General features: G+C 37.3%; 1 protein-coding gene across 4 annotated transcripts in view; it reads left to right on the forward strand.

Annotated features, from left to right (window-relative positions):
- Positions 1-21,913, forward strand: part of slc12a2 (solute carrier family 12 member 2) — a 198,868-nt gene that overhangs the window by 151,628 nt on the left and 25,327 nt on the right. For all 4 annotated transcript variants that reach the window (XM_028804887.2, XM_028804888.2, XM_028804891.2 and 1 more), the window contains exons 15-18: positions 9,014-9,113; positions 17,712-17,823; positions 18,496-18,636; positions 21,326-21,432. In XM_028804887.2, coding sequence (XP_028660720.1) covers positions 9,014-9,113; positions 17,712-17,823; positions 18,496-18,636; positions 21,326-21,432 — 460 coding nt within the window. The remainder of the gene's footprint in view (positions 1-9,013; positions 9,114-17,711; positions 17,824-18,495; positions 18,637-21,325; positions 21,433-21,913) is intronic.

Below are 21,913 nucleotides of genomic sequence, written 5' to 3' on the forward strand. Positions count from 1 at the left end.
CATTAGTTTTTCGCTTAAGCTGGCACTTAAGTCTTCAATCTGCATTAAGAATTATTTAAGATATGAAGAGGTAGGGGAAGTGACGACGAAGGTGGTAGGGATGAGAATGGCGCCCGTGCACATGCACCACATGGCCACCCTGCTGGCCAATACTGAGAGTTGATCCTACAATAAAATAAAAAGAGGAATAACCATGGAGATCAATCATCACCCCGAAAGCGGATAGTAGACATCACGTAGTATATGCGTACCAAATTTCAGGTCAATAGTTCAAACGGTTTGCAAGCTACAGGTGATTTAAAATCCTGGACAGACAAACGAATAGCCACAGTAGCGTATTATATATAAAGATGTGGAACAACAAAATACTTAATACTTAATAGACCACTGTTTTAACTTATTTTGAATTGCTTGGCATTTAATGTACTTTATATGCTTTTCTTACAGAAAAACAAGGCAGTATTAATATATTTATAACAACCAATACATTTTGGATTACACCACAATGAAAGCCACAAAAGAGGAGCATCAAAAGGTTATCTTTTGTAACTTTTCATGGCTGGCATGGCAGTATCCCACTTATGCAGAATTTCACTTGACCTGATGGAAGCATGTTAAAGTGGCCAGGCAGATTTTGGCCATTAGTCACTGGTGTTGCAAAAATTGTAGGCACAGGGTGCTAGAAGTGGAGAAGACTTATGTCTGATTATATCTTTTGTGCTACTTTCAGCACAGCATTGACATTTGGATATTTTTGTGTTGAACATGTTTTCAGTTAATGTTGTTGCTCTATCTGTATAATGTGGTTCACACTGGGTTCAGACATATCATAAGTCAGATGTGTTGTTTACTTTGGCTAATTGCTGGTATACCCTGTTGTTCAGTCTTTCAAGTCAAGCATGTTCCTTTCTGAGGCTTTACTTTTACTTTCATTGCTGAGGTCAGGAGAGCTGTTCTTTAAGGCAGCCCTTAAAAAAAGTGACTCTGTAAAACCAGCTACAGAGATAAAATAACATAAAGAATGAGGATGAATTCATAAGGAAACTAATCATCCAGGTAGTTGAATAAAATATTCAAATATGACGTTAATTAGGCATGGACAGATGCTGAGGAAATGTGGTGTTTATTTCTATGTATTTCATCTTTTGCTTTAAATACACACATAAAGAAACATTACATTTGAACATGGAGTTTCCTCTAGTGAAAATACCAATAAAGAGCAGGCAGTTGCTGATATTTCTGAAGCATCCAGTGTGTGTATATTATATCACTGCCAAATATTGTATTGAAAGCACTGGTGTCTCCTGGTGTTTAAAGTCTGAGAAATGTGCTTGTGACATTTATTTATTTTTTAAAGCTGTTGAAAGCAGAGAGAGTCAAGTTTCACTGAACCTTACTCTCACTTCCTGAAGAAAAGAATAAATATTTGTAAAAAAAAACATTAAAAGCTATGATAGGTATAAGAGCCAAGATTCTGGCTCTGTAGTTCCTCTTGTGAGCCTGGGGTCTTTCATCTTTTTTGCATTTTTTTCTATTGCATCGTAAATTGTTTTCAGATTGAAACAAGAAATGCAAACGTGCAAGAAAGACTTGCTAGTTACTGTGTTTTTTGCAGATTTAATCCCAGTTAGACCTTGGAATTCCACTCATCTAAGGAGCGGTTTTAAAGCATAATACTAAAAGCAACCGTTAAATGGGTTTATAGTAATCATGAAAATCATGAAATAGAATGTTTGTAAATCTCATTACTCACATCTTATTGTATCTTCCTGGTAATATCAAGGAAGATACCTGCAGCCATACTTCATTCACCACAGATACATTGCTTCTTAATTAAGCCTGTAAAAATAAAAAGCTTAATAGCAACTAATGTTCAAAATTTTGGTATTTCTAACCTGTTGTCCTTCTAGCTTGGAAGTCATCAAAAATGTGGGTACAAGGACATTTACAACTTCATATATATCTCTGGGATCCACATCTCCAACTTATAGATGTTTGAAATGATTACAAATGAGGCTGTGGCTTCATAAAATGTCTTTTACTTTGCAGCTTCAAAAATTGCCATCCATTACTATTTATGATCAAGGAGGTCAGCCTGTTTGAGCAGCAAATTAACAATTGCCAATTAACAGTTTTGAACATTACAGGGAGCACATGCACACACACACACATACACACTGTTTGTGTGTTCTGACATGAATAGAGCAAAGTTAGAGAGTATCCAATGAACCTAACACATATCATTGGTATGGTATGTGGGAGAAGGGAACTACAGTACCCACAAGGGTGGTGGAGGGGACTCACACAGACACTAGGAGAACATGAAGACTGCACACAGGTATAGTGTGATTCAGAACTGAGCAGCTGTGATATGGAATTGCCCCAATTCTTTGCCTTATAATAATTTTCTTTAACAATTATTTTAAAATGTGTTTTGCTCTTACTGCTGTTGTTCTGTTTGTTACCTTAATTTGTTTTTTCTTTAACATAATTTATTTTTTAAACTCTTGAATATTTGTGCATCTTTGTCCTTAAGTGCAAACTAATTGAACTTGAGAACAGTTAGGTGCAAATATGTTGTCTTCTGTACAATAGTTTACTAATTTAATTAGTGTTTGTGCTCATTATAAATAATTAATAATAATTATTAAAGATGGCTAAAGAAGGTGGATGATTAATCAGTGATTTAATTATAGACAAATCTTGAAATTGGGTACTAAACAGTATATTGTTCTCAGCCTTGTCGACCACCCTTGAGACATGTTATGCTTTTTTTTAAAGTATGCAAGGGATTTATTTTGCTTGTTTTTTTTCCTAATAGCAAATAGCCATGCAAAACCTCTTCAGTTTTTTTGATTGCAATTTCTTTATTTTTATTTATTTATCCTCTACAATCTTTAAAATTGAAAAACATTTATCTTTGATCTTTGGTAGGAAATCAAATGCTAAGTTAGAAAAATATTTCAAAACGTACTTATTTCAACATAAGCAGATTTTAATGCTACTTTGTATTTAGTGGATGTGGCCTTTAATGTAGTAAGATTACTAGAGAAAACCATGTCCGTTTTTTTTCAGTGTGAGCTGCTGGCAGGAAAAAGTAAATCTTGGATTTGGTGCATCGAGTGATTGCAAAGAGATTTTTTGATTTGACAAAGTGTGACTCACATGCTTGAGTCCAGTAGTCTCATTGTGAATTAACCTGTATTATGTGTACAGTTGTAGTAAAAAAATAAAAATAAAAAAACATCCCTAGCTTTAAACATGGAATTAACCATCGTCACAGTACAACAGGCTACCACATTTTAAAAAGGTAAAGAAAGCAAAAACCCAGCAGATGGAGCTTTAGAGCTCTGAAAGCAGATTTTTTCTCACAGATAGCTAAGAATTAAAATACTGAAATATATAATTTAGTACATTACAGCAAACTATCAGTGTATAAAACACCATTGATAAAAAGAGTGACCTAAATCATTATTCTGCTGACCTGTTGGAGTTGAGGGCTCAACAGTAAAGACAGAGCTTGACAGTCATTCAACATTAAACTCGTATGACATGAATGACACTCATGCACACTTTATGAAAATCATTTTGTTATTTTAGCATTCATCATTGTTTCATAAGTACTTTTGTTTGCATTATAAAATACATTCAATCTTCCTTAGTGATGTGCTTCACAAACATAAAGGTTTGTGAGTACCTTAGAAGTGGTTGTGATGGGTTTAAGTCTGTTGTTAAGTTTTAATTACTTTATTTCATCATATGTAACTAAGTCATTAGTATTTTTATCTTATTTATGTCCTCATTAAAACAAGCAAATACAGCTTGTAGTACAATAGCTGCATAACATAAATTTCATAACAATGAAAATTAAATGATTGCATACAGTAGTCTTTTTTTAGTGCTAACTTCAGTTTTGCTGCCCAGTAAGGTTCAGAATTGAGTTTATGTGTAAAAACTCAGCCTTCTGGTACTCCTGTTTTATTTTCATTATAATCACGTTTTTCAGTATATTGATTTGTTACATTACTAAATACCGTGATTAATGTTAAAAAAAAAAAAAAAAAAAAAAAGTTCAGCAATACTCATGCTAATGCAATTTTCACTGATTTTAAAATTTGCAAAAAATGACAAACTTATGAAGAGTCTAATGTATCCATGAAAAGTGGAGCTTCAGCCGTTTCCCATTTATATTAAACTTGCGCATTGAACTTACAAATGATCTATTGGGCTGTATGATATGCTTAAACAACAGTAATATACTCCTTTCCTCCTAAGACTCCAGTTTAGATAAAGTCTTTTACCCCTTAGTATGTTCTGAACTCTGTGCTTTTTCTTAAAACAGTTTTAATACCTGGCAACAGGAGGACCTGTTAGTTTTCCCATGCATAGCTTTGGGCTACATATTGTTTGATATACAGCAGGTCAAGTAATACTTTAAAATAGATATATCATACTGTAGTAACTAATATCCCCAATATTCAGCATGCCCTACCCCCTTCTTTATTTGCCTCAGTTGATCAAATTTTCTTAAAGCTTTTTCAGAACATTAGTATTTGAGCACAACTAATCATTTTATCATCACTTTATTGCATATAAAGGCCCCACTTATCAGATTATTACCTTATTTACTCTTAAATGTTTGAAGGTGGCAATAGTCAAATATCCCTGAACTGAGGCTTTGTATTGAATACTTGTGTTAAATAGTTTATGATGAAAAGTGCTGTATAAAATAAGGTTTGACTTATTTTCTGCTAGAAAATAATTACAGTAAGTTATCTGACACTTCACAAAAGTGGCTTCATGCTGGGTGATCAGTTTTTTCTCAAAGGACCGAGATGTGAAGTCAGGCTAATGTGGTCTAATATGAGCAGTTGTGGATGAATTATTCCCAGAAAAGGTGCCTCATCAAGGTTTAAATGCTGCTTTGCATCTCTTACTACAAGGATTATTCAAGCTCACTGCTACCCAGTGCTGCGTAAAGTAGGTTCAGAAAGTCAATTTATTGATTGCTGCTGAGGATACATAGTTTCACAATGCATTGTATGGCAGGACATTCTGGAATTCAATGTGCCAGTTATTAAAGTGTTTTAAGGTTCTATTTTAGTATGTTGCAAAAAGGTTGAATACCTTCTGTTGAACCGATAATGCTCATAAACATGTGGTATGTCTATATGAATAGCTGAAATTGCAGTTCACTGCTGCACTAAGCAGTAAATACACTGCTCAAAAAATTAAGGAAACACTGAATCATCACAGTCTAACACTAAGTCAGTTAAACTTCAGGGATATCAGTCTGTGATTGTGAATCAACTTCACCTGAATTGGAGCAAATGAAAATGACAACAGGTGCACTTGAGAGGAAACAGCAAAAAAGAAAAAACGAAAAGAGAATGGTTTTGCAGGTGGTGGCCACAGACAACTGCCTCCTCCTTATCTTTCCTGATTGATTCTGCACTAGTTTTGCATTTGGTTAGTGTCCTTGTTACATCTGGTAGCTTGAAGCAGTACCTGCATCAGATTCAGGTTATACAGATAGTCCAGCTCCTCTAGGATGGCACATCCATACATGCCATGGCAAAAAGGTTTTATGTATCTCCCATTGTTACACCTGAAGAGCTGGACAGGGCCGTAGAAGGGCATCAACCCAGCAGCAGGACTGGTATCTATCTGCTCCTTTGTGCAAGGAGGAACAGGAGGAGCACTACCAGAGCCCTACAAAATGACCTCCAGCTGGCTACTGGTGTGCATGTTTCTGACCAAACTATCAGAAATGGACATCATGAGGGTGGCGTGAGGGCCTAACGTCCTCTAGTGGGACCTGTGCTCACAGCCCATCAGTGTAGCTCAATTGGCATTATCCAGAGAGTACCACAATTAGCAGCTCTGCCATTGGTGCCTCGTTCTCCGTACAGATGAGAGCAGGTTAATACTGAGCATATGTGACAGACGTGAACAAGTCTGAAGATGCATTGGTGAACGGTATGCAGCCTGCAATAATATCTAGCATGACCGTTTTGGGAGTTAGTTGGTGATGGTCTAAGAAGGCATAGTCTTGGAGGGTTGCATAAACCTCCACGTGCTAGGAAACTGTACCCTGACCTCTGTTAGGTATCCGGTATGAAATCCTTAGAACCATTGTCAGACCTTATGCTGGTGCATTGGGCCCTGGGTTCCCCCTGGTGCAGGACAATGTCCATCCTCATGTGGCAAGAGTGTATAGACATTTCCTGGATGATGAAGGCATTGACGCCATTGACTGGCCCACACGTTCCCCAGACCTGAATCCAACTGAGAACCTCTGGGACGTTATGTATCAGTGCTCTGATGCTGCCATAGACTTTTCAACTTGAATATTTTATTCATTCAGATCTGATGTATGATTTAAGTGTTCCCTTAATTTTTTGAGCCCTGCTTAGTAAATAAATAAATTGTTCCCCTCAAATACATTTGGAATGGTTATGCAACCATCTGAATTATTACAACATTTTTACATAAAGATTTATGTTATATTTATATAAAAAGTATTTTATCTTATAAGAAATGCATATTGCTATATACAATATGTATTAATAATTTTTGAACTGTAAGACAAGGCTCTTTTCAAATGTGAACATTGCATTTGCAAAACAAGAGAGATGTAAAGGTCAAGTACAATATCTTTTATATAAATAAGTGCTTACTGAATGTTCTGGTTAAAGAGAGAAGCACTGACGAGAGCTTCTCAGAGCAACTCTTAACATTTATTGGGTTATGTTTTGTAAAAATATTCAAATAATATGATTTAAAAAGCTGTTGGTAGTTTGTCACATTTGCTTACAATCTGACTGTTGTCTTCTTGGAATTTATCAAGCTATCCAGGCTTTGGGACATTTTTGTGAACCGAGTCATCTGGATATGCCTGAGGAGTCCAGAACTATGCAATTGACAAACATGTTTCCTAAACTCCTCTCTTTGCTGTTATACCTCAGGCTCGATGCTTTCCTGTGTCTTAATAGCTGTTTAAGGAGTTAAAAGTTATAGAAAGTGCTGTTTTTTTCTCGCATTTTTGGTTATTCCATCTAGCATTTTGAAATATGTCTGCTTGAAGGATTTGGAATCTAATAAAGGCTTTAAGAAAGAGGAAAAATACAGCTGCTTTATTACATTTCAACATATAGCATAATTCCAAAAACCTTTTAAAAACACCTTTCATAGCTATCTAGCTATTGAAATGCTGTAAAACCCTGGTCTTTAATATTAATTTATTGTATTTATTATTAATTTTTGATGGCTATCTGTTGCAGAGGAAATATTTGTTTGGTTGCACAAACTGCCACTGCTGTTTGCTGATGAGGTATGTTTCTTACTTTGCAGTTCCAATCAGCCCTTGATTACTTTGTGTTTTACAAGATTTTTAAGGAGCTGTGTGTTTGTACCAGTAATGTGGTAGATGTTATAGCCCCCTTGTGTAACTGTGTCAACCTCAACTCAGTGAAATGTAAGGTAAACAAATTTCAATGCCTGCTAACATTATGCAAGGTAATCATGTAGGACTGTGAAATGAAGTAGTTATTGGATTAAAATTTTAAAAGTCTTTTTAGTAATGTAAATCAGAAAGTGATAGAAAACTTTTCTTGTCATTTGCAGGACCTTTTGTAGGTGTAGACATGGGCTGCAGCAGTGAGGCAGGGGTAATATTTTGCCCCCTCTTTTAAAAAGCTCTATATATTGTATTTGACTTTGAGATCTGCTTTGAGGTAACACGAGCTTAGAGGCAGTACTATGCATTTCAGGATCATTTTTCACTTCTTCTACAAATTGTTTTGTGGAGTCATTTGATTAATATTGGAGTGTTAATTTAACAAAAGGAAAGCAAAGCAGACACAAGAGAACTATTAGATATTTTATGGAACAACAAAAGCATATTAAAATATAATATTTTGAAGTTAATCTGTGATTAATGCCTAAAGAAGGCCAAGCTCTACAGATGCCTATGCAGCAAGTACAGGGTGTAAGAAGAAAAAATTTGTTTGCTTTTTTAATTAGTTGGTCCTTAGTGTCAGGTATGGCCTTGCACGGCTTTTCCATAACCCTGCCCATCTTTTCTTGTTGCCTGGCAACGCTTCTCATGCGTAAGTGATATGATGAAAGAGGTAAGAGTTAAAAACAGTACAGATATTTAGGTCCCACTGGTATTATGCTTCTTTGATTCTATGAAATCTTTGCTGTGTTAATTAAGCTCCCTGAATAAAGTTATGTTTTTGGGTTATTGCATTGCTCAGAGTTTCAGATACCTTGTAATATACCTTTTGTGTATGTACTCTGCGCATGCACGTGTCTGTGTGTGTGTGTTCACTGTCAAATTTTAGCTGTTGTGCTCAATCAACCTCTAGCCCAGATTATATGATATCTTGATGCATTTGCTTGCTCATCTGCTGATCAATGGCATTTAGTCTAAAATTAAACCTTTTTATGCAGTTTTATTCTACTATTTTGCTACAACTGGTCAGATTTGGTCAAATTGTGGTGTTTGACCATCAACAGCAATTCAATACTAAATAACATTTTATAATAGTTAAGCAATAACCAGTAAATATAGATTTTACAGGTTGGTAACTGCACATTACAATCACATTGCTGAAATAAAATTCACACTGTAATTTAAAAAATCTTTGTTTTTGAAGTAATGCACTACCTGATGCTATCTGCAGTCATAGACCACAGATATGGGCACAAGGAGTGTTAATGTCTGGCCCAACCATCTTATATTTGTTGCATAGATACCAGGGCTGGCAGCTATATCAAACGGTTGTACTTACTTGTCATGTTTCATTTGTTCTAATTGCTCTATGAGTAATAAACTCATAGCCTAAACAACAGCATATGTAACAGTTGAATTGTAACACACCAAAACCTTGGATTTTCTTTATGTTTAATACATTACTCTGATTTTCTCTGTGTTGTAGATGCGCCTAGTGTTATTATGCTTTGGATGAAGTTCATAGAGTGTGACTAATTTTGGTATGCATTTCAGATGTCAACTGGGGCTCTTCCACCCAAGCCTTAACATACCTCCAGGCACTGCAGCACTCCATCCGGCTAACTGGTGTTGAGGATCACATTAAAAATTTCAGGTAACATTTGTAGTATTTCTCTTTGATGAAAGTATTTATTAAGTTTATAACACAAGTTTAACAATTAGGAGTAAAACTAATGCAATATTTGTCTCCATTATGTCTCCATGTTATTTTTTATTAACATGTGATCCACTCGTATATTTAGATGTGCTCTGTCATTTGTTTCTTTGCCTGTAATCTGCTAAAATAAAGCTTGGCAAATCTATGATGAACAAATGCATTTTCTCATTTTACAGGTAAGTGTGAATCAAAGATGAAATAGGCATGTAAATGTGAAAAAACGCATCTATCCATCCATTTTCCAAACCTGCTTATCTCAAGCAGGTTCATAGGAAAGTTTGAGCCTATCCCAGCGTGCATCAGGTGTAAGGCATATATTTAGTTGCATATTTTTAAAATTTGTATTTTGAGTGCAGCAGGTTTTTGTGAATCTCCCTTAACATAAGAGGGGAAATTTGTGAATCTGACTTGCTGAGCATTACATTTATTATGTCTAGAATACCTGATTGAAAAACTCTCAGATTCAGTCAGTACTGTTTTAACAAAAGTTAATATTAATGTGAGGATGAAGAGAAAAGGATCCACAGTTCCCAAGAGTCAAATATTTGGAGACAGAGAGTGGATGGCCATGGCATGGTTGACACACTGACTTTTAAAATTACTGTTCTTACGATGATTTGATGTAAGTGACCAGGCACTCATACACTGCAGGAGAGATTAATGAAGGGAAAGCAAATTTTTCTGACAGTCTGACATCATGATGGTCAGACATGCAAGTAGGAATTTCACTGGGCTCTGTGCACGTGGCAGTACTATTACTATTACAACATTCATTGTGACTTTTATTGATGATTATTTTTTCATGTCAGTCAGTTTACTGTATTCTATTCATTAATATGTTTGGGTGTAACACTAAGTCTGTCACTTGCTTGTATGACTCTTTGCCTTGTGTAGTCAGTCTTTTGCTCTGATATTGCAAATGCTATCAATGTATATTGGTAAACTGCCATCGTGCCACATGGTTGTAAATGACTGTTGATGCACCATTCATTTCTCGCATGAAGGAGTAACATGCTGTTTAAACCCTTCTGTGTCATGTTTTGGAGCAGTACATAACATTATGGCTAACAGCTAAGTGTTTAAATTACCTTCTTATAACTGATAATTGTAATTGTTCTGTTCTTCTACTACAGGAAATTTTAGCTGCTTTTTTAATGCAGTGTGCCTTTCTTTTCCTGTTTGACATCTTCAATCATATTTGGGCCTTATGAGTGTACCTCTGTCAGTCCTATTCGCTTAGCAGACAGCAGTTTGTGTTTCTTGGCAGCTGGAAATCTACAACTATCCCTTTCACCCAGAGTGTTCTGTAGGGCACAGTATGTGGCTTATTCTTTTATTGTTTGCCTTTTCCCTCTGGGTAGGATAATTGAAAGCCTGCCCCGAGATGGAATTTTCATGCTGACTATACTCATAAAACTCCTCTAATGTCCTTTCAAGAGTATTGCTAATTGATTATCTTGTCCATATCAATGCCTGGCTGAGCCACGACTACCTAAACAGGAACAGTTGCAAGACTGAAGTTTTACATATAGGTACTAAAATACTACTAAAACCTGTAGGCATTATCCAATCACATCAACTGTAAAAAGCTGTTCAATAAAAAACCGTTAGTACAAACATCCCTATGCATTATTATGCGGAATTGCAAAAAAAAATATTGTAATCCACACCTCACCCCTACAGTTCAGAGAGCCACATGAACAAAAGGCCCATTATGAAACAATTCCTCATGTATTTGAAAAAAAAAAAATCAAAAGAAAACAGAACAAAGGCAGAGGCACAGCAGATTATTTTAGAAGAGAATTCATGATTTCTTGCCAAGTTATGAAGCTTTGTATCTATCCTTTTAGGGCAAGTTAAGTTTTCTTATCCTCATTTTATAGTATATAAGGCATCGCTTTCCTTTTCAATTAAAGAGGGGGAGATTAGGATTCTTCCAGATGAGTAAGATAAGTCGGTGCTTGAACAGTGTGACATAGGAGATCCCAGTGGATTCATAGCATAATTTTATCCTATATGGTATTACACGAAATAGGGGATTAATAGTGACAATAAATTCAAACCTACACAAGCAAATAGACAGCTTGCAGCTTCCACACAAACAATGACTAGGTGTTTGATTTGAGTCTTTAATGTTGGATCCATGAGGCAGAAGCAGTAATCAATGTGCCAGCATGCTGCCAGGAAAAAGAAAAGCAACCAAAGGCCTTGGGAATGGGAATAACAATCACAACAGTGTTCCATAATGTCTTGTATGTAAGCTACAAGCAGAACAGCATTGGCTAGCAACTGTGTCTAACAGCTGTGCCTGCACAGTTTCTAGTATACCTTTCTAGTATAGAACATTTGGATAATTTTCCCTTGAACTCTATTTTAAACCACAAAAAGAGAAGTTTATTTTTTATTTCTAAATTATGCTAATTATAAATATTTACTGCACTGCCCAAATTTGGATTTGGCACCAATAGTTTTACATGGATTAAACTACTCTATATTTATCCAGCATGCTAGCATCCATCCGTTAATAATAATTGATAACACAAACTCAGATGGTACTTGACAAGGGTCCCCACTAGTACTGATGCCTTTTGCGTTATCAATTGAGCCATTGTCTGTTCATCTCTGGAAGAAACCAGAGGTAAAAGGGATTATCAGAGACAGACTCCAAGTTTAAATATTACTATATGCAGACAATATTTTGCTCTATATATCAGACCCACAATTATTTCAACCATTAGTTTTAATTTCATATGATTTCTGGATTCAAAATTAATTTGAAAAAGATATTTAATACCTCACTACAATTATGCAGCGTTCTACCCTGCTCTAAAACATTTATTATTGTTCCAATTATGATGAGGATAGACTTAGGGAAATTAATAATTTTAGGACAGTTGCTGTGACATCAGTAGCTATGGATACCTTTGTGAGTTTGATGGTGATGCACCTCAATCTTCCTTTGTTTTTTTTAAGCAAACAATTTCATTGAAGATGTGGTCAGTAGGTGGCTCCATCAAAGTCTTAGGGATTTTCTATTTTTCCAATAAATTTGTTAGTATATTGTTTGTGGATTTTCAACACCATCGTTCTAGAACTGCTTTACATTAAACTAATGAAAGTAGCTGTACCCATGTAGTATTTGTAAGTAGATTACTAACTTTATAAGTGGAAGGAAGTGGAATGTAAGACTGAGCTTAAATCTGCATGATTGTTTGTCTGCCAGCACAGGTGCTCCCCAGGGCTGCATTCATTTGCCTACCATGTTCTCAATTAACACTAATACATGTACCTCCTTTGATAAGTCCATTAACATTGTGTAATTTGCTGATGATATGACAGTTGTGGGTTTAATCACCAGTGGTAATGAGATCTGCTACCAAGGAGAGATGAACCACCTGTCAATGCTATGCTTGTAGTAATATAGAACTCCACACCATTAACTCTAGAATCCGTGAAGCCTATGAAAAAACTCATAATCCCAGCCCACCTTAAATCCCTTTGGAACCTCTACATCAACGTCTTATGTTTTGTAAATGTGTCGATCAGCACAAGCAGCAAGCAACCTGCTGTCCCATCCCCTACCTTGACGGAGCTCAACTCTCCCAGCTCAAGCCAAGACTCCTTACCTGCACGTGAAGTTCCTGGAGTTGTATAGTGTAAATAATACAGTATATAATTATTTGGAATACATCCATTTCATGTGTGTTCTATGTCTACAAAGATCTGGGTAAGTGTAGGATGAAAGGAAATACTGAACACATACCTAAAGCAGAAACATTTTCCATGTTATACTACTAATGACGTGAAGTGTATAATGTGTGAAGACATTAGCCCAAATATCAAATAAACATGCACTTTTATTCAAAAATTTCCAATATATCCTAATGTTCTTTTTAGGCATCAAGAGACTATTTTGCCTTTTTCTATCGCTGTGGTTCTCTTCTAACTTGTACATTTTCAAGATCAGACTACATGCAGGTGGTACAATCTGCCAAGGAGATCATTGGCTGTCCTCTTCCATCAATAAATGAGTTGTTCATTGCCAGGATTATGTATAGAGCAAGGAAGATTGTAGAAGGCTTCTCGCACCACAACGGCCAATAATTCACCATATTAGCATCCCAGAGGAGGTAGAAGTCTCTTGCCACTTGAAGTACGTGTTATCTCCTTAGCTTCTTTCCTGTATTCATTCACTTACTTAGCATACATACTCAGATGTAAATCCCTTCCTTTCCTACCACCTCCTGATTATAATTGGTACTTCTTCGTAGTTTGCACTGTGCTAGGCCCTTGATCTTATTGGAAGAAAATCTGATTTTCTTGCCCTTTACTCTAATGTTGTCATCATAACACAATACAGTTGCAAGTTCATTTTATTGTCTGGTATTTATATTGTTCAGTATTTTATATCGTAGCACCAGTTCTAAGACCAGTTCCTGTATGGTTGACAAACTGGCAACCAAGAGTTCTGATTATGACTACAGTGCATCCGTAAAGTATTCACAGTGCATCACTTTTTCTACATTTTGTTATGTTACAGCCTTATTCCAAAATGGATTAAATTCACTTTTTTACTCAGAATTCTACACACAACACCCCATAATGACAATGTGAAAAAAGTTTACTTGAGATTTTGTCAAATTTATTAAAAATAAAAAAATTGAGAAAGCACATGTACATAAGTATTCACAGTCTTTGCCATTGAGCTCAGGTGCATCCTGTTTCCCCTGATCATCCTTGAGATGTTTCTGCAGCTTAATTGGAGTCCACCTGTGGTAAATTCAGTTGACTGGACATGATTTGGAAAGGCACACACCTGTCTATATAAGGTCCCACAGTTGACAGTTCAAGTCAGAGCACAAACCAAGCATGAAGTCAAAGGAACTGTCTGTAGACCTCCGAGACAGGATGGTCTCGAGGCACAAATCTGGGGAAGGTTACAGAAAAATATCTGCTGCTTTGAAGGTCCCAATGATCACAGTGGCCTCCATCATCCGTAAGTGGAAGAAGTTCGAAACCACCAGGACTCTTCCTAGAGCTGGCCGGCCATCTAAACTGAGCGATCGGGGGAGAAGGGCCTTAGTCAGGGAGGTGACCAAGAACCCGATGGTCACTCTGTCAGAGCTCCAGAGGTCCTCTGTGGAGAGAGCAGAACCTTCCAGAAGGACAACCATCTCTGCAGCAATCCACCAATCAGGCCTGTATGGTAGAGTGGCCAGATGGAAGCCACTCCTTAGTAAAAGGCACATGGCAGCCCGCCTGGAGTTTGCCAAAAGGCACCTGAAGGACTCCCAGACCATGAGAAAGAAAATTTTCTGGTCTGATGAGACAAAGATTGAACTCTTTGGTGTGAATGCCAGGCGTCACGTTTGGAGGAAACCAGGCACCGCTCATCACCAGGCCAATACCATCCCTACAGTGAAACATGGTGGTGGCAGCATCATGCTGTGGGGATGTTTTTCAGCGGCAGAGACTGGGAGACTAGTCAGGATAAAGGGAAAGATGACTGCAGCAATGTACAGAGACATCCTGGATGAAAACCTGCTCCAGAGCGCTCTTGACCTCAGACTGGGGCGACGGTTCATCTTTCAGCAGGACAATGACCCTAAGCACACAGCCAAGATATCAAAGGAGTGGCTTCAGGACAACTCTGTGAATGTCCTTGAGTGGCCCAGCCAGAGCCCAGATTTGAATCCGATTTGAACATCTCTGGAGAGATCTTAAAATGGCTGTACACCGACGCTTCCCATCCAACCTGATGGAGCTTGAGAGGTGCTGCAAAGAGGAATGGGCGAAACTGGCCAAGGATAGGCGTGCCAAGCTTGTGGCATCATATTCAAAAAGACTTGAGGCTGTAATTGCTGCCAAAGGTGCATCGACAAAGTATTGAGCAAAGGCTGTGAATACTTACGTACTTGTGCTTTCTCAGCTTTTTTATTTTTAATAAATTTGCAAAAACCTCAAGTAAACTTTTTTCACGTTGTCATTATGAGGTGTTGTGTGTAGAATTCTGAAGAAAAAAATGAATTTAATCCATTCTGGAATAAGGCTGTAACATAACAAAATGTGGAAAAAGTGATGTGCTGTGAATACTTTCCGGATGTACTGTATGTATCTGTGAGCAGCAAAATTTCACTGAGGCTAGAACATTGAACAGACCTTATTCTGTTTTTGTTTTAGCAAGCTTCACGTGATACTATTCTTTGCTTGGTCTTTATGATAGAGAATTTAATTGAGTATTGTAAATAATGGCACAGAAAATGAATAAATTAAGAATTAAGTGAATGATTGTGTCTGTCTACTAAACACAAGAAACACTTTGGAGAGTCCATAACAAGTCAATTTAATTTTTTCAGACAGATGTACAAGTACCTCAAGAGCAGGTAATTTAATATTCAGTGTTTATTGCCTGTACTGTGATTTCCCTCATGATATCAAGATCATAACTGATTAAAGGCAAGTGTAGCGAGGCTCAAGTGTAATGAGCCTGCAGCAAAGAGACACCCTTGGAGTCAGAAGCCCAATTATTGTGTGGAGTGTGGAGCCCAGGTCACGTTCTGGGAGGCCCAGTATGGATGGCTTCAAAAGAAGCATCACCTGAACAAAAAGGATCTAGTAATAAGACTGTAAAAAATTTGACAAAGAAGAGGAGACCATTCAGTCCATCAGGCTCATTTGTGTAGCTAATAGCTAAGCTGTCCCAGTACCTCACCCAGATACTTCTTAAAGGTTCTCATGGTTTCTGCTTCAAGTACACTTTTCTTGGTAATTTGTTCCAGACTCCCTCAACTTTTTGATTAAAGTAGCTTTTCCTGGCTTCCATCCTAAATGTACTTCCCCTTAATTTGCACTGGTTTCCACGAGTACAGTAAAACCTCTATTATCTGTCACTCAACTAACCGTCAGTCTCCATTAACCGTCAGGGCCAAAAAAAAAAATTTTGTTATATTAGTCAGTCATTCTCCAACCCGCTATATCCTAACACAGGGTCACGCGGGGTCTGCTGGAGCCAGTCCCAGCCAGCACAGGGTGCAAGGCACCAACTCACCGTAGGACACACACGCACACACTAGGGACAATTTAGGATCGCCAGTGCACCTAACCTGCATGTCTTTGGACTGGGGGAGGAAACCCACACAGACATGGGGAGAACATGTAAACTCCACGCAGGGAGGACCCGGGAAGCGAACCCAGGTCTCCTAACTGAGAGGCAGCAGCGCTACCACTGTGCCACCATGCCGCCCTCTGTTATATTATGTTTTGTTAATATATTGTGACATGCAGGCTGCTTGTGATGCACTACTGGGGAGCAGAAAATGTGTAATGAATGCTCTAAGTGATGGGAGTGGATGAAGAGTTTCTGTTCTGTAGAGGGCAGACACACTTCTTAGGAGATGAGTAACAGGAGAAAAAGTGAGGTGTGGCACAAGGAAGTTTTGAGTAGGGAGTCAGGAGACAATAAGCAGGAGTGTTTGCGGTGTAGAGAAAAAAAGAATGTGAGTGGCAGGAGATAAACTGATTGGTAGGGAAAGCTTTCTTTTATTGTTTTGGAGGTGTGCTCTGCAACCCAGATAATGGAGTATAAGACAGGGCACCATTTGTTATGGAATGAAGACTCCAAGTAAAACATAGAAAACTCCAGTACCCCTGAGTTGTGTTTCCTTATTACACTGGTCGTTACATTATTATATGAATTCATTAATTTTACTAAAACTATATTATGTTTTGTAAATAAATATGACTATTCGCCAGTCTACAGTATATAATTTTTAAGTACTTGTTCTGTTATTTGTCTCTTCTCTTATTCATCACGGCCTCATTACCAACCCCTGACGGATAATCAAGGTTTTCCTGTACGTGATTTGCCATTTATTCGAAAGAATTCTGCTGAATCAATGTTATCGATGCGTTTGTACAATCTACGTATAATTTTTTTCGTCTTCATTAGGAGAAAACAAGAATGGTACACTCCTGTCAATACAACCAATTTAACATGCATACTGTACTTCAAACAAAATACCTTATATACAACTTTTCCACTAAGAATAGTAGTCGTTCAATTGTGTGTCAGCAGTCGACAAATAAAGACTATGTATTGGCAAACGCTTACAAATTGTATAACTGCATAAACATTCAATTGCTGACAAAATTATGACTGGTGATCATGCAGAAATCGCATTCCTTCTGCGTATTAAGTTAGATACTGGCGATACTTCAGTAAGTAGATTACCATTCAGCTTGCATAGCCAAAAATTTCTAATAGGTTTATTAATATTTCCTATAACTATAAATAAATCTCGGGGCCAAAGTTTTGACCAGGTTGGAATATACCCTTGTACCGATAGCAAGCGAAGCAAGCTATCGAGGGATGGTTGGTGACGTCATAGGCAGGCAGGGGGCACCCCCCCTAAAGTTTGTGTTTGTGTGTGTGTGTGTGTATAATATATATAATATATACTATGTGTATATATATAATATATATAATATATTTAAAATGCACATTTATTGTTTTTTGTGCTTTATTTATTTATTTAGGCCCCAGTGTCTGGTGATGATTGGTACTCCTAATTCCCGTCCAGCACTGCTGAACTTGGTGCATGCCTTTACTAAAAATGTTGGCCTTATGGTTTGTGGCCATGTGCGAATGGTAAGTCTTTATAGATATGTATGAAACTGCAAGAAGAATATTTATACTGTCAATCCAGGCCTCATAGTCGCTCTTTTTGGACATAGTATTTATCAGAATTTACAGTGGTATTCTAATCCTATTTTTTGTTGACCAATCTTTAGAATCCTTAATTTAACTCTGTCATCATATCAGTGTGCCCTAGTAGATGAGATACTAGGTAAAATAAGAAATTTGCAACATGGATTACATTTTGTTTCTCTTCTGCGCACGTTTCATGTGAAGTTTGTGAAAATCATAAATGAGATGTTTGAATTTTAAAGAATGCAGATAGTTTACTAGAAACCAGTTTTGTGGCTTATACATTCAAATTTTCTGTGGCCCAGAGGCATCCAGACTCTAGTCTCAAGCCATTGGACATGTTTGCACTGCAAGGAGCAGCTCATACGTATGCAATTGGTCTCGGTTATGTTGCTTGTCTTGTAGCTACAATAATATGAATTAGGAAGTAGAACTTATTCTGCAACCATTTCAGGAGTTTTGCATGTCCTCCAGATAATCTTAGCCTTACCTAGTGCATTTCTAACCCTAACAAGTTCACTGTTGAATTGGGAAATGCTTGTCTGTCGTGACTCATGTAATTGAACTTCAGGTCCAAAATAAGTAATAAGAGCTTTTTTATCTGTCCTCCAGGGTCCTCGCAGGCAAGCTTTTAAGGAACTGGCCAATGACCAAGCCAGGTACCAGCGCTGGCTTATTAAGAACAAAACCAAAGCATTCTATACCCCTGTGTATGCAGAAGATCTCCGGGAAGGTGCCCAGTTCTTATTGCAGGTACTGGCCTTACAAAACTGTCAGCCCCATGTAGTAATGTTGTTTGTGCCAGGCACCTGCACCTGCATATAAAATGGGCACAATTCAAGTTTCTTTATGTCCAGCTTTTGTCTCTCTCTGAATCTGAGTGGCACTTGTGTTCATGACTTGAGTATAAATGAACTGACATTAGTTATGCACAACTCTCTTGACAGGTATGTAACTTGTATGTTATTTTGTAAAATGTTTACATTTTTGCAGTCATCTGAAAGTCAGAATTTTGCTGCCATTGTGTTATAAGATGGTGCTTAGGCTGTTTAGTCGGCAGCTCAGAGCCCATTGTGATGACTGGTCAGGTAAGCTGAATTATGTGATCTCTGGATTGTCTGAGAAATAACGTCCTGCACTTACTGAACGACATTCTTATTAGCAAATGGAGGTCTGTGGATGGTGAAGACAAAAAAGGAAAACTCAAGTGCTTCATGTTGAATTAATTGCACCTTCTGGCTCCAGCTGTAAATTGTAATTGAACAAATGCAACCACAAAAATTGTAGTTTCTCAACTAAAAGCTTTTAAGTGCTGTCACTTTAATTTTTCAAGTTGTTTTTCTTTTTATTTAACCAAAATAATGTGAATGCATATCTTTCCACCCTAATCCAGTGGGGGCAGTGTGGGTAATAATGTTTGGGGATAACCAGTAGATGAGGGGTGGCCAACTCCAATCCTGGAGGGTTACAGTGGCCGCAGGTTTTCCTTCTTGACATTTTCTTAATCAGCAACCAGTTTCTGCTGATAATTGACTTCTTTTTACTTCATTTCTACTGCCTTGTCTTTTTAAGACTCGGTCACCTTTATTTCTTAAGTGGCAGACACACAAAAATGAGATGAGAAATGAACCAACAGATGGCCAGCTATGTTTTGGGACCTTAGACTTCAACCATTTTCACTCTGACCAGTTTCTTATTAAAAATTCAATTCTTGTTGTTAATTAAACAAATTATTTAATTCCATGGCTTATTGTTGCTCTTTTAATGACACAGCTGATGTTTCCAAAACTGCCGGTTTTCTTTTTTCTAAGAGCACAGTGAAAAATATGTTGTGGACTCGAGCAGATCAGCATTACCGAGCCATTTCCCTTTCTTTATTTTCGAAAATTGTATGATGGATGCAGGTTAACTGGACATGTGTTGGATCATTTTATATGTTATTTTTGTTTGATTGATAATTATTAAAAAAGGAACAATTAATAAGGGGTCTGAATCTTAAAAGGCAAGTTAATTAAAATGAAGTAGTAGATTTGTAGTGGATACCCCTGCACTAGATACATTGGCAACAGATTAGAGAGGTGGAAGCATTGGCAGAGAAAGCATCCCCTTTGACATTCTGTGATTGGAAGAGTTGCCTGCTGTCAACTGGCAACTGTTTAGCAATATTGTGCTGATGCTAATGAGTGTCCATGAAGGCAAATATCTGAAACACACATTAGCAGTTCGTTTGTGGTGCTGGCTGATCCCTAACAAAGTATATATGAAGAAATCTATGCAAATACATGAAACACATGCAAAGTTTTCTATTGTACATGTGAGCTGCAAGGATTTGCATTGGCTTCCAGGGCCATGTGGCAAGCAGTCTTGGTCCCAGGTGTCTTTAGAACCAAGGAGAGTGTAGGCCTTCAAGTTTGCACATCAAACCCGAAATCTGCACTGATGAGTCCCACGAAGCTCTAAATTACGAATGGCCCTTCATTTAAACAATGAATGGGACCCTTGAACACCCTGATCAGAGGTCAGCCAGAAGGTTAGAGAAACCCTGTTTTTTGATTTTATTTTTTGTATTGAAGTAGGTTTTGTTGACATAGTTACATCAGTGACTAATAATAGTTTGTTAGTTTTTGTGCTTGAGTATGTTTTATACTGCTATTTTTCAATTTTTTAAAAGCACTTTGAGACAACAGCACAACATGAAATGAATGTAAACTTTACACAACCTGATTTACATCTTTTAATGATTTAAGATCTGTGCTAGAGGCAGTGAAAACTCCCTGTCATGCTCCTTTGTTGCCTTTTGTTTAAAGCATTGTCAGAATAAAATATCTCTGTGTCTTCATGCCCGGTGAGTAAGCCCTACCCTGGCCATGTAATATGTTTCATTATTCATCTGTCACAGGGTTTTTTTGAAGTGCTCCTGTGTTGGAATACTCTTGGGTCCCAGCTTCTCCTGCTGCCGTGCAGAGTTCTGTTTGTGCTTCTGGATTCACTTTCTAAGCTCATTTAGGCTGCATGTTAATTTCCTTGTTGGGACCTGACATGTTAATGGACAAGCAGTCTGTAATCAGTGTAATCAGAAACTGCTTTACACTAACAGTGCCACCTCAGACGTGGTGCAGTAGTGGTGCTTTATGAGCCCATGAAATAACACCAATTTATTTCATGAGAAATTTAGATTTTTTTTTCTGTTCTAAATGAAAGTAAGAAATGCACACTTTCATAAGCGTACATTTGTTCACTCTTATTTGAAATGTACATTTGCATTAATCGCATGTTGATTTAAGCTGAGTTAATATGTCCAGCACGCGTTTGCTCAAGAGCCTCTCATCTCATGACCATTTCATCGGCCTGCTGTGCCCCTCGTACTCCTTCGTAAGTGCTGCCCAGACATGTGATTTTTTTTTCCTTTCTTTGAAGCCCACCTGCATTGTTTTTCTTGCAGGCATCAGGTTTAGGAAGGCTAAGACCCAACACACTTGTAGTTGGCTTTAAGACCAACTGGAGAGATGTGGAGATGAAAGAAGTGGACAGTTACATTAATATGATCCAGTAAGTCCCCTTTAGATTTTGAATTGTACTGTTTCTTGTTTCACAATACAAGCCAACACAATTAATTCATGATGTGGTCACCACTCTACCTGCCAACACTGTAATAATTGACCCATTTGATCTTTTTACCATTTCTTTATTTATGTGTTTATGTTTGGGTTCCTTGCTTTTATAATAATTAGCAATTTTTATTGATGTGTTTGAGCTACTGGACAGGTGAATTTCCCAGAAAGGATGAATAAAGTATCTATCTATCTATCTATCTATCTATCTATCTATCTATCTATCTATCTATCTATCTATCTATCTATCTATCTATCTATCTATCTATCTATCTATCTATCTATCTATCTATCTATCGATACATCTTTAAATGGTGACACCATGTCATAAACTCTTTGCCAAGGAGTGCACTAGTGGAATGGAAAAACATCTCCTTTATCCTTGCCTCATTACCAGCAGTCTTGTTTGTTCACATCTG

The sequence above is a fragment of the Erpetoichthys calabaricus genome, chromosome 7 (assembly GCF_900747795.2).
Source record: "Erpetoichthys calabaricus chromosome 7, fErpCal1.3, whole genome shotgun sequence".
Classification (NCBI taxonomy): Eukaryota; Metazoa; Chordata; class Cladistia; order Polypteriformes; family Polypteridae; genus Erpetoichthys; species Erpetoichthys calabaricus.